Source organism: Magallana gigas, chromosome 10 (assembly GCF_963853765.1).
Source record: "Magallana gigas chromosome 10, xbMagGiga1.1, whole genome shotgun sequence".
In the NCBI taxonomy this organism is placed as follows: domain Eukaryota; kingdom Metazoa; phylum Mollusca; class Bivalvia; order Ostreida; family Ostreidae; genus Magallana; species Magallana gigas.
Window position 1 is genome coordinate 7150257 of NC_088862.1, and position 14582 is coordinate 7164838.

A 14582-nucleotide genomic window follows, 5' to 3' on the forward strand; every position below is an offset into this window, starting at 1 on the left:
TGACCCCATGTCAGGGTCACCAGACACAGTTAGGTCATGAGCAACTTTTATGCCAAGTCAGCTGTTTACTTTTCAATACTCAATACTTATGGAATGGACATGAATTTTTTTGGTTGACAGAAAGAGATAGAAGGAGGGTGATCAAACAAAGATGACATATCCTGTACTTTGCTTGAAGTGTGTTCAATTACATTGTATGAAGAAAATGACAAAGCAATAGAACAAGCTGGTGCTTACTTTTGTAAAACCCTGTATATTAATTCACTGGTAACAACCATGACCTATAGAACACCTTCTTCAGAATGTCAAGGTCATTCAATTTTAGGAAACTCCTCAGCCGTTCCAAGTTGCTTTCTTCAAAGACCTCCTTCATGCCTTGACAACGAGACAGTGCTACATCATATCTGTAAATTAATAGAAATCAACATTTAAATACCAGTAAGGAAACTCCAATTATATTGTTCAAAATTCAGTGAATTTGATTATCAATTCATCAGTCACAAATTCAAAGTGTAACTGCATGTTGCCAATGTGAAACAAATATATGACATTATATGACATTATATATACATGTATCATATGACAATGTCACAGTTCTTGAGATAGAAAAAATTACAATATATGTAGGTAACAGAGGACAAAAATTATCAACGTGGCCGTGTGTTGTTTTTTGCATGTGCATTTTATTTTGAGAAACTTATTTAATCATCAAAATTGACCAAATATAGACAGAATATGGACGACGATTACATTCACACAGTGGGTATGCCCGGTAAGAAGGTAAATAGACCAAACATTTTACATGCATTTTTTATCGAACGCAAGCGCCAATGAATCTTTTAGTATATATGTGGAGATCCTGAAAATTTTACAGGGGGTTTTGAAGAATAATTTTGTTTTTCAAGGAGGGGGAGCATGCGCAGATCAGAAAATTTTTCCGGGGGAGGGGGTTGAGGGTCTGACCGTTATTTGAGTTTGCCAGGGGATGTCCAACGCATATTTTTGGTAATTTTATAATGTACATGTAATTGAAAGAAATGTTGGGGGTTGGGGGGGGGAGATCTAGAATCCTCCAACTTTCCTTCTAGATCTATGCATGGGCCTAAATAGGGTGTAAGGATGCCCGCCTACTAAATACACAAGCTCACACATTAACTGATTAAAAATGACTGTATTTTGGAATCCAAAATACAGTCATTTTTAATTGGCTGAAGTGTGAGCAAGATCCAAAATTTCGGATTTATAAATCGTTCTAAAATATTCGATCTGATATATCGTTGTTAACAATTCAAAACTTTTAACGATTAAATTGGTTTCAATACCTACCCCGCCCCCATGGAAGAATCCATTCTGACCAATGGAAATTTCATTTACAAGACTCCGCGCAAGAATGTCTCATTCAATAATTTTTTTCGCAGATATACTGTGGAATCATTAGATTTCGCGGTGGCACGATTTTCGTGGAATTCATGGGTACCCCTCATCCACGAATTAACATCCTCCATGAAATAATAAATTAGGGTAATAAAGTTCTATTTCCTTTGTAGGTTTAAGAGAATACACGAAATTATGTCCCAACGAACCTGTAAAATTTAGGCAATCCACGAAAATTGGCCCCCTTGAAATTTAATGATTCCACAGTAGTGGAGGAGTCCAAAATAGGAACTTTTGAGACACATCATACAATCTGTGTACCGTGAATGCAGTTTACTTTGTGTCTTTTTCCTTATTTTGAAAGTCCTTTTTATCACTGCTTCTAAATGACGGAACGGCCTTGAATATTGTTATCTTTATGTCATATAACATGTGAAACTGGAAGCGGAAGACCTTAATAAAATGGTATCAAGTTAATGAAATGTTAAGGGTGATTTTAAGGTTACCTATTGAAGCAATTTTGCTAAATCAAAAAGAAAATACATGTAACTCCAATGAAAAAATAAAGGGAAAAAAACCTTCTGATGAACAATTGAACACTAACAATTTACAGTGTGCATGTATACGACATATTCTTTATTTTACGCGAGTACTTAATTCTGCGATTCCTCTGTTTTGAATCAAATCAAGAGAATATTAAATCGCATTCACAAATGTTTTGCTATAACTTACTATAGTTCAAAACCATCTGAAAAATATGAGTGAGATTTTAAAATTTGCGAGGGTTGTCTCTCGCAATTTTTCGCGGAAATTGATTCCTCGCGTTTAAATAGGAATCTACAGTAAATGAAAACTTTTATCAGGAACAAACCTCTGTTTTTGCATCATCTCTTCCTCTAGTGTATCCAAACATCTTTTGAAATGATCTAGATTATCAAAGTCCAAACCTGAAATGTTAGAGACACAACACAATGATTCACCATCATGACATTGAATGGTCCTTTAAAGATAGCTCATACTTTGTCATCACTTTTTAATGACTATTTTTTAAACAATACTGTGGAATCATTAGATTTCGCGGTGGCACGATTTTCGTGGAATTCATGGGTACCCCTCATCCACGAATTAACATCCTCCATGAAATAATAAATTAGGGTAATAAAGTTCTATTTCCTTTGTAGGTTTAAGAGAATACACGAAATTATGTCCCAACGAACCTGTAAAATTTAGGCAATCCACGAAAATTGGCCCCCTTGAAATTTAATGATTCCACAGTAGGCCTATGGGTATAGTGTGATACACCATGTACCACAGAGCTACATATTCTGTATATATTAAAATGAGAGTAAATATGCACTAATTAATTTATGTGTTGGTTCATTTGATGTGTCCTACCAAGAAAATTTGCAAATGGTGGTGCCAGCAAACAAAGCAAAGAGAGGGTTTCAAAGATTAAGTTACCTTGAGCATCGGAACCTACTGCATATTTAATACAACAGTAGTGCCTCAACAGAGTGCACCTCACTCCTAGCTGCAGGACTGTAGCTCCCGGTCTGAAAAAATTCGGATGGACGACCTGGGAGCTACAGTGCCTCCCATAGTAAAAAACTGCAATTTACGGCGCACAAAAAAATGCGCTAGTTTTGGACTTATTAACCTTATTTTCACACAAATTCTGTAAAAATAATTAGTACCATTAAATTCTTCAGCAAATTTACTACTGACATCGTCACTTAACTTGTCTCAGATTTTCTCTTAACATGATAACCGACCTCGGAAAATGAAGTATGTTAATTTACGTCGAGATCGAGAGTCGCCATTTTTAAATGTAAACAAACTTTCACCACTTCAATTTACAAGGCTGGTGATGGTGTTTGAAAGACTATCAGAAGTAAGTGAAGTGACGATATCTGTAGTAAAATGTCCGAGGAATTTTTTGGGATCAAAAATTTGTACAGAATGTGTTCGTAAATGAGATTAATCAGTCCAAAACTAGCGCATTTTTTTGTGCGCCGTAAATTGCAGTTTTTTACTATGGGAGGCACTGTAGCTCCCAGGTCGTCCATCCGAATTTTTTCAGACCGGGAGCTACAGTCCTGCAGCTAACCTCACTCCCCACCTACTAACAAGAGGCAAATAGGCCTTAGCGGTCACCTCAGTAGCATATAACCCATACACAAAACTTGTCAAGGAGTCTCATATATTCATTTAATTGGGTTTCATTCTGGACTAGAAAAATTATAAATTTGTAATGACGTCGCCGACAACCTCCCTGCCTGAAATCTTTCAAAAAGAACTATGAAACCTATAATTTTGGCGAAAAACTTAAAGATCTGGTCTACAAAATCATGAATTCAGCATTCCTTTCAGGTGTGTGGGAGTAAAGAAGATAATTTTTAAACATTATATGCATTAACACCTACACATCCATTTTGGCCCTGCCCTAAAGTCAAAACCTATACTCAAATTTAAAATTTTAGTAGAGGACTTTCTGGTAAACATAATTATGAAGTCAGTTTTTCATACAGATGTGTGAGAAGATTTTAAAACATATTATGCATTAACACTATATTGCCATATTGCCCCCCCCCCCCCCCCCCCCGTTCTGAACCCTTGACCCAGGGGCCATGAATTTCCCAATTTTGGTAAAGGGCCTCATGGACACCATTATCATGCATTTAGTTTTTAACAAATATATATGGGAGTAGAGAAGAAGATTTTCTAAGATTTAATACATTTTTACTATATGGCCATATTGGCCCCACCCTAGAGCCAGAACCCCTGACCCAGGGGCCAGGAATTTCACAATTTTGGTAAAGAGCTTCATGGACATCATTATCATGCAACCATTTTTCCTCCGTGTGTGGGAGTAGAGAAATTTTTTAGAAAATTTGGCTTTTTTTTTTGCATATTTGGCCCCATGTGCCCCAGGGGTGGTAGAGCCACGAATTTCACAATTTAAATTCCTCTTACCATAGAGTTGCCTCACACCAAAAATGGTTACAATTAGCCATGTAGTTTTCAAGAAGTTAAAAATGTAAAATTTTTAACGCAGGACGCACGACGACAGACAAAAACAGATAGCAATAGGTCACCTGAGTTTACATAGGTGACCTAAAAATATCCCTCTTACAATAGAAACTGTAGGGTAACAAAGTATTTTGTTAAACTTTCATGTTAAATACTGAAATCTGATTGGTTTAGACGCAGTTCATAATCTGTTCTATTACCCTCAGCGTTAGCAACGCACTTAGCAACGCGTAACATTATATAAATAGTGCCTTTTTGGGAGGGTAACAGTTGAAATTGCAATTGACACCCCGAGAAAACCATTGTCAACCGACGCGAAGCGGAGGTTGACAATGGTTTTCGAGGGGTGTCAATTTCAACTGTTATCCTACCAAACAGGCACTAATTATTTTGTTATACTGAATGTCTTAATTTTAAAGAAAACTTTTAAAACTGCTTTTACATAGGAATAACGTGAATTCTACGGCGAACCGTACGCGCATAATTTTCGCGCATGCTAACGATGAGGGTAATAGAACCGATTATGAACTGCGTCTAAACCAATCAGATTTCAGTATTTTACATGAAAGTATAACAATACACATTGTTATATGCGCGAAAATCATGCGCGTACGGTTCGCCTTAGAATTCATGTTATTCCTATTCAAAAGCAGTGATGTTTTCTTTAAAATTAAGACATTCAGTATAACAAAATAAATAGTGCCTGTATGGGAGGATAACAGTTGAAATTGACACCCCTCAAAAACCATTGTCAACCTCCGCTTCGCGTCGGTTGACAATGGTTTTCTCGGCGGGTCAATTTCAAATGTTACCCTCCCAAACAGGCACTATTTATATAGTAGCTTGTTTAAACAAAATAGTTACTTAGATCTTAACAAGTGAAAGCAAAACCAGACAGTTTCACTGTTTTGAGACCCCAGTACATACCAGAACTTTGAAGATCACTTTTTGGGACCAGCCTAATTCATGTATTTGTTTAATTTCAGTTAAAAACAGACAATTCCACTGTTTTGAGACCAAAGTACATACCAACACTCAGAAGGTCACTTTCTGGGACCAGCCTACATTCCAGTATTTGTTTTATTTCAGTTTCTGCCACAATCCATTCAAGGCCAATCATTTCAGCATTCTCTGTTCTCATGCAGTCAACCTCAGCATTTAGCAGGGGAACTAACCAATGACAACAAACATTATTGATAAAATAATAACATTATGCATTAACAACACAGCAAATCATACGATATGTCAGATACATTGTGTTTTCATTAATATTTAGGAGTATCAATTTTTATAACAGTTTTATAACTGTAAATTCCGTTCTTACTGTAGACTCCTATAGCTAATTAAACGCGAGGAAATAATTTCCGGATAAAATCGCGAGAAGCAAACCTTGCAGATTTTAAAATCTCGCTTTTATTTTTCAGACAGTTTTGAACTGTAGGAAACTATAACAAAAAATTGCTGATCGCAATTTTATATTTTCACGATTTGATACAAAACACTGGAATCGCGGAATTAAGTACTCGCATAAAATAAGGAATTTACAGTAATAGGTGCGTGATATGTGTTTCTGGATTGTTGTACATAGATTCGTTGTTTTACTTGATAGTTGATATACTGTAAAAGCACATATTTTCATTGGGTTAAAATTCGTTGTTTTTAAACCAAATACAATTTGGTTGGCATTTATTTTCGTCACATCGTAATCCTTAAATGCATCACATATCAACCCTGTATATACTGAAACTTGGGTTAAAAATTCGACATGGATTTAGTTTGGTTGATTTATACTGTCAACAAAAATAACGAAATTAAATCCTCAACAAATATTTCTGCTTCTACAGTATATACCGATTTACAATTTTACAACCAGTTTCAAATTGATAAAAATTTGATTGTTAATCGTTTGCTTCACTCATATGTAGACCTGATCTTTAAATAATATTGTTTTGCACTCACCTATAATTTTGTCCACATCTAATTCAGGATTTTCTGGAAAAAGAATTTTTTGAAAAAAATTACATAATCTTTTCTGTTTGTTTGTACACTTAGCACCTTTTGAAAAATGCCGACTCTAAATATTGTAAGCATTTATTAGGTGTAAAACAGGATTGTATAAAATTGATAAATTCTATATGTGTCGTATTTTGAATATGGTGTTCTTATTAATAAATATGTTTCAGACCCCCCCTCCCCCCATACCCTCCGGATTCTAAAATTTATTAAATTCACAAAGTCACTGGTGTTAAGCCGATATGCGTACCATTTGGTACGCATATCATAAGATGGCGACGACCTCTGCAGGTTCGTAAGTTTACACAACTATTTTTATTTATTCAGATCGTATTTCAGCGGGTAAAACATAAGTGTCTGAAGTGCTACAGGGTCTTTACATGCAGCAACCTATAAAATAAACGAAAACTGCATAGTAATTGATATTTTCTTCATTAATGAAAATCCCGATGATATGCGTACCTACAAAAACAGATATGCGTACCATAAAACAAATAAGAATTTCTAGATATGCGTACCATCGGTAAGATAAACGTACCACTAATATAAAAATTGATTTTTTTTTTAAGGGAATTGTACATTTATAATTTATGTAACTGTATTTCGTAAAAAAAATAAAACAACTTGTTAAATGAAAAAAAATATTTAAGAAAGAAATACAGGTGATTTAGATTGCCTGATATTTTATCATCAGATTACCGAAATCTCACTGTAAGTCCAAATCTAACATTTAAGTCCGATTGATACAGATATTTAGAGTCCTTCAGATATTTAGAGTCCTTCAATTTCTTTCTCAAAGAATAATATTCAAATTTTGAAAAACGAGTTTGTTTATAAATATAAAATTAGAAATTGTGTGTACACGAACGAATGAAACAATAAACAAATAAAAGAATATTTTGTTAATGATGAATTCTGTTCAAATGATAAAGCATGGAACAATTAATACTCGGCGTATTTATCATTTTAAAAACAATGGACATTAAATAGATGGATAATTTCTTGACATCTATTTGAATATTACCTACTTACATGGGATTCATCCATTATATATTGTTTCTGAATTCTCTGAAAATGTATTGCCAGAATCGAGGTTTATATTAAGAGTATATCAAAACCGATTGAACCGACCGACTGAAAACAAGAGATCATTTAGTATGATATATTGAAAATTTGAATGTTTAATTCCCGCTACTATAAAGTAATACTAGTAATATATGTCCAAGTTCTCAACATACTGATGCTCTGGGGATAACGATAATAAAACAATATAATACAAATGCATTCAACGTCTCAAAACCGCACAGTTCAATGAAAATAAGAAAACACAATATATAATAGGAAAGTAGCTGGTACCCATATCATCAAAATATGGTACGTATATCCAAAAACATAAACATGCCGTAGGTACGCATATCATCGGGATTTTCATTAATGAAGAAAATATTAATTAATATGCAGTTTTGGATTATTTTATAGGTTGGTACATGTGAAGACTCGCTAGTCCTTCAAACACTTATGATTTACCCGCTGTAATACGATCTGAATCAATAAAAAGAGTTGTGTAAACTTACGAACCTGCAGAGGTCGTCGCCATCTTATGATATGCGTACCAAATGGTACGCATATCGGCTTAACACCAGTGAAAGTAAAAGTCCTGAGAATAGGCCTTTATGTCCTCCTTCCTCCAGTAAAAGAAATTATCCCAACACATTTACTACAATCTACTGCATCAACATTGTGAACTCTTTAACCTAACAGACTCAGATACAGTATCTGCTAAGGTTTGAATATATGTGTTCTAGCTGACTTACAAATCTAACACTCGAAAAGACAATATACACAAATCCAGAACTTTTTCAGTAGGGGATCTAATCTAATTAAAATTAGATCTTTGATCCACTCCTTATAGATCGCTACACTTTAGCGATCTATTAGGAGCGGATCAAAGATCTAATTTTAATTAGATTGTAGCGATCTATTAGGAGCGGATCAAAGATCTACTTTTAATTAGATTGTAGCGATCTATTAGGAGCGGATCAAAAATCTATTTTTGATTAGATTGTAGGGGATCTGAGGAAGATTTTTGTTTTGCTGGTCCAGTGGGGCTCTGTGGGAATCTCCAATTCCAAGGCAACTTTTTGGTAGCTCTGCTATGTAAATTTTATTGAGACTGAATCTTAAAAGGTAGTCCAGACCACCTTGCCCTCTTTAGATCTGTGTATGACCAAGCTTTAAGATAAATTAACCCATGAGGCAGAGCAAGTCCTATCTACCACGATTACTCCTACCATTATCTTATCAATTTAACTCATTCATTGTCAAAAAACTAATCAATGAATTGTGTGACATCACTTGATATTATGGGGTAGTGTCTGAGAAACACAGATTTGATATTATTTGGCCTAGTAAAAAACAGGATTACTGTGCGAGTCTGCTCCATATCCAATGGTTGAAGGTCCCGGGGGGTCTTCTGTTACAAGGGTTGGGGAAGCCATTACTGTTTTTCTGTAACAAAAATTAAAATAATGAAGAAATTGAATAGATTTACAATCACCGTTAATGTTTAAACAATGATACAAAATATTCTACAGTGCCCAATTTGCTACATGTAAGAAGAGTCATGAACGAATCGTGCAGGCATATGCATAACCTCAGTGAAATTTGTATAGACTAATAATTCTGTATCTTAGAATAATTGACATCTTTTTGGAGGTATACCAGCTAGTTCAAAATTTTTAGACTAGATATATCTTGCTGAAATTTCTGCAGACATAGCAAAGAGGACCCAATTCTCTTCACCTACTCCCCCCAATTTAGATCAGTGCATGGATCATAGGGGCTTGTTTAGAAAAACGAGCATAGTTAAAAATGTGGGTTCCCTTTGAGGTGCTCCACATTTTTAACAAGGCTTTTTTTGTGCAAAAATAAAAAAGCATAGTTAAAATACCCTCTCTAGATACCCACTTTTTAACTATTCTTTTTCTTTTACCTAAAGAACACCATCTTCAGAATGTCAAGATCATTCAATTTTAGGAAACTCTTCAGCTGTTCCAAGTTGCTTTCTTTAAAGACCTCCTTCATGCCTTTACAATGAGACAGTGCTACATCATATCTGTAAGGCAATACCATTCAGAATTGAATTACTGGTAACTAAACTCCAATTACCAGAATAGTGTTTTAATTCAATAAATACAATTACCAGTTCATCAGTTGTAAATTCAAAGTGTAACTGCATGTTGCCAATGTGAAACAAATACTATGTATATGACATTAGGCCAAAAAAAAAAATATGTGTGTTTCCTATTTCATCAAATTTTAAAATAGGGTAGGTAGGTCGGCTTTTTTTTTCTTTTTTTTTTTTAGTTTAAGATAACTTTCATCCATACTGTCAATCTACACTAAGAAATCTTTAAAATGCTTTGATAAGTGGTGTTTTCTATTGAATTGTTACAAGCGTTTTTTGAACTCTGATTTGTAAAGACTCTATTGTTTAAACCAATTACGGTTGGTAATCTGGATTTGGAATAAAAAGTGTTAGGGTCGGCGCATAAAAAATAGGGTAGGGCGGGAAACCGGAAACACACATATTTTATTTTTTGGCCTTATATGATTTACATGTAACATACAGTCAAACTTCGTTATCTTGAACTAATTAAATGGGGCTGTTTAAAAACTTCCGAGCATTCGAGATATTGAGGGTAAAATAACTTATAAAATCAGAACACTGCAACATATCCATTGTATTCGAGATATCAGTAATTGAGATACCGAAGTTCAACTGTAAACAGGGAATTATTTGAACTTTGAATAATCATAAATCCTGGAATCTCAGTAAATTCTGAAATCAGGCGTAGTACCTGATCCCTAACTTAATTTTGCTGTAAATATAAATTTTCACTGTAGTAGATGCTGTCTAACTCAGTCACTGGGCGAACGTGTATACATACATATATATATATATATATATATATATATATATATATATATATATATATATATATATATATATATATAAGCAATTGAATATTAGCCCTACATAATGATTTATTTGGTTAAGACTATATCATAAGACAATGTCACAAGTCTTGAGATGGAAAATTTTTTAATATATGAAGGTAACACAGACAAATATTTAGTCATACTGACACAGGTTATCAGGCATAAAAATTAAGGGCAATTGGAGTTCAAAGAGATAATAAAATGGTAAAAAGTTAGCAAATTGTTGGAAAGTGAAATTTAATGTATGATTTTAATGATTTTAAAACTTAAGCAATGAAAATAACTTGGTAATGATAAATAAAAGGAAAAAACACATCTTCTGATGAAAAAAACTTACACACATTAACAGGTAGTAACAGTGTACATGTTTATATCGATAGTATTCCTTTTCTTAAGAACAAACCTCTGTTTTTTCATCATCTCTTCCTCCAGATTATCCAAACATCTTTTGAAATGAGACAGATCATTGGGGTCCAACCCTGAAATGTTCAAGAACAAGACAAATGATTCATCATCATGACAAGCATCCATTAAAGATACTGTATCCATGGTTATTTTTCACAGGCACTTGTGTCTGAGAAAAAAAATTTACCATATAGTATAATAATAATTGTTATTATTATACTATAGGATAAATTTTTTTCTCAGAAACAAGTGCCTGTGTTATTTTTGCCCCGTGTAATGTTCGCCCATCTACACTTGTAAACAGTTTTACCCGTCTTGAATTCACCCAGACACAGACATGTTTACAGAGAAATAGTATGAGACTTTGAAACAAGAAAGATAGAGTATGAGATGATAGAATGAGACATTGACAGAAACCCATGATCTGTCTCGCTGAAGCGAGACCGACTGTGGGTTTCCGACAATGGAGACTCAAATACATACCAGCACTCAGAAGATCACTTTCTGGGACCAGCCTACATTCCAGTATTTGTTTTATTTCAGTTTCTGCCACAATCCATTCCAGGCCAATCATTTCAGCATTCTCTGTTCTCATGCAGTCAACCTCAGCATTTAGCAGGGAAACTAAAGAAGGACAACAAACATGAAATAATTTAAATATGCAATAACAAAACAGCAAATAAAAGTAGCATAGAGAGTAAGAGTTGACTCAGTTGAGATACATTGCAATTTCATAAACATAGGTAATCACAGATTACAAATCTCACCGAGACGAGACATCACCCTTATGAGACTTCACCTTTATCATATTAAATGAAAATCATACTTTATGATCTTGGATATTCATGGATTCTGTTTTGACACAATATCGTATATCATCTGTTAAAAAATTGTATGATGATCATATGTTCATATGTAAATCAATACAATAATATAATATTAAATATTGCATCCTATCATATTTACAACATATATCATATAATACAATAAAATATAATAATAAACAATGATGAGATATGATATTGAAACGTATGATATGACATTGTATTGTGTTATACGTTATTATATTTGATCACATAATACAATATCATATTATATAAAACAATAAAGTATTATATTATTTACAATATCATATTACATCATAATATTGAAACATATGATATTATATTGTATAATATAGTATTATATTGTATGATACTGTATCATTTTTGATACATAATATGATACTGTATCATATGATACAATATAATTTGATATGTACATCATTGTATCATATCAAATGATACAATCTTATGTGATAAAGTAAAATATTAAATAATACAATATTATATGATACAATAATATATTTTACAATATCATACAATATAATTTCATGTGATGTGATAATATATCATGTTATAAACCAATATCATATCATACAATATCATATGATACGATATTATATAATATTACAGTATAATATTATACAATTTCATGTGATATAATTCTATATTACAGAAACTAATATCATATTTTATTATACAATATCGTATGATAGAATATTATAGAATTTACAATTTTGTATCATAGGATACAATATTATATTTTGCAATATCTTATGTAATAGTATCATGTGATAAAATAATAAATTAATAATACAATATAGTATTATAAAATATTGTTTCATAATATACAATACTATACTTAACAATATCATGATACAATATCATAACATAAAATATCAAAAAAATTGATACAATTTCATATCGTATCATATAACTTTTTATAATATTACATATGATATTATATTGTATCATATTAAACAATATTGTTTCATACTATACAATACTATATCATAGGAATCATGTTATATCATTTATCAACAAACACATCTATCTATCGAGCAGGTTTGAGTGAGGTAGGAGATTTCTTTAGCATCCTTGATAATGGAGATCAGGCTCTGCATCTGAGGCAACCTCTGCGTTTCATTCATAATATAGTTAAATTAACTATGCAAGCTATCATCTATAAAACATGTGACCTGTTCCAAAAAAACTAAACCTCATCCAGCATCCAAAACCTATGGCTCAGATTCAGCATTCAAGCCTGTCAGGTGCATCAGTATACATAAGACGCATTTCCATGCAAGTTTGGTGAAGTTCAGACCAGTAATAACTAAGATATCATCATCAGAGGGCACTAGCAATTAAAACTTATCCTGCTCCAGCATCCGCAACCTATGGCTCAGATTCAACATCCATGCCTGTCAGGTGCATCTGTATCATAAGACATCATCCATTCAAGTTTGGTGAAGTTAGGACCAGTAATAACTAAGATATATTTTTTAGCATCCTTGATAATGGAGATCAAGCTCTGCATCTGAAGCTTCCTCTGTGATTCATTCATATTACAGTTTAGTCAACTGTGCAAGTATGAAATAGTACTATTATCTATTAAACATGTGACCTGTTCCAAAAAACTTAACCATATCAAGCATCTGAAACCTATGGCTCAGACTCAGCATTCAAGCCTGTCAGGTGCATCAGTATCATAAGACGCACCATCCATGGAAGTCTAGTGAAGTTAGGACAAGTAATAACTAAGATATAATCATCAGAGGGCACCTGCAACAAAAACTTTAACCAGCTCTAAAAACCTTAACCTACTTCAGCATCTGTAACCTATAGCTCAGATTCAGCACCCAAGCCTGCCTGGTGCATCAGTATCATAAGACACACCATCCATGCAAGTTTGGTGAAGTACGGACCAGCAGTAACTTAGATATTGCTATCAAAGGGCACCTGCAACAAAAACTTTAACCTGCTCCAAAAACCATAACCTCCTCCAACATCCGAAACCTATAGCTCAGATTCAGCATTCAAGCCTGTCTGGTGCATCAGTATCATATCCATAGAAGTCTGGTGAAGTTAGGACAAGTAGTACTTAACTAAGATATAATCATCAGAGGGCACCTGCAACAAAAACTTTAACCAGCTCTAAAAACCTTAACCTACTTCAGCATCTGTAACCTATAGCTCAGGTTCAGCACCCAAGCCTGCCTGGTGCATCAGCATCATAAGACACACCATCCATGCAAGTTTGGTGAAGTACAGACCAGCAGTAACTTAGATATTGCTATCAAAGAGCGCCTGCAACAAAAACTTTAACCTGCTACAAAAACCTTAACCTCCTCCAACATCCGAAACCTATAGCTCAGATTCAGCATTCAAGCCTGTCTGGTGCATCAGTATCATATCCATAGAAGTCTGGTGAAGTTAGGACAAGTAGTACTTAACTAAGATATAATCATCAGAGGGCACCTGCAACAAAAACTTTAACCTGCTCCAAAAACCTTAACCTCCTCCAACATCCGAAACCTATAGCTCAGATTCAGCATTCAAGCCTGTTTGGTGCATCAGTATCATAAGACACACCATCCATGCAAGTTTGGTGAAGGACGGACCTGCAGTAACTTAGATATTGCTATCAAAAGGCACCTGCAACAAAAACTTTAACCTGGTCCAACAACATTAACCTCCTCCAGCATCTGAAATTTAGGACTCAGATTCAGCATCCAAGTCTTTCAAGTCCATAAGTAGGTCCAGATGCATCATCCATGCAAGTTTGGTGAAGATAGAACAAGTAATAGCTTAGATACAGGACCTGCAACAAAAACTTTAACCAGGTCCGGACGCCGACGCCGACGCATAAGCTCCCCCTGACTTCGTCTTTGTGAGCTAAAAACTTAGGAGAATAAACTTTTAGAACGATCTTATGAA

The 14582-nt window shown here is 33.9% G+C and overlaps 1 protein-coding gene across 3 annotated transcripts in view; it reads right to left on the bottom strand.

Annotated features, from left to right (window-relative positions):
• Positions 1–250: 250 nt before the first annotated feature.
• LOC105323965 (tyrosine-protein kinase JAK2) overlaps positions 251–14582 on the bottom strand; it is a 52693-nt gene continuing 38361 nt past the window's right edge. For 2 of the 3 annotated variants that reach the window (XM_066072856.1, XM_066072855.1), the window contains exons 18-25: positions 11308–11448; positions 10823–10898; positions 9410–9532; positions 8843–8925; positions 6364–6396; positions 5434–5574; positions 2246–2321; positions 251–404 (exon numbers count right to left, since the gene is read on the bottom strand). In XM_066072856.1, the coding sequence (XP_065928928.1) occupies positions 257–404; positions 2246–2321; positions 5434–5574; positions 6364–6396; positions 8843–8925; positions 9410–9532; positions 10823–10898; positions 11308–11448 (821 nt within the window). In that variant the 3' untranslated portion in view covers positions 251–256. The remainder of the gene's footprint in view (positions 405–2245; positions 2322–5433; positions 5575–6363; positions 6397–8842; positions 8926–9409; positions 9533–10822; positions 10899–11307; positions 11449–14582) is intronic. The other variant, XM_066072857.1, reaches the window with a different exon arrangement.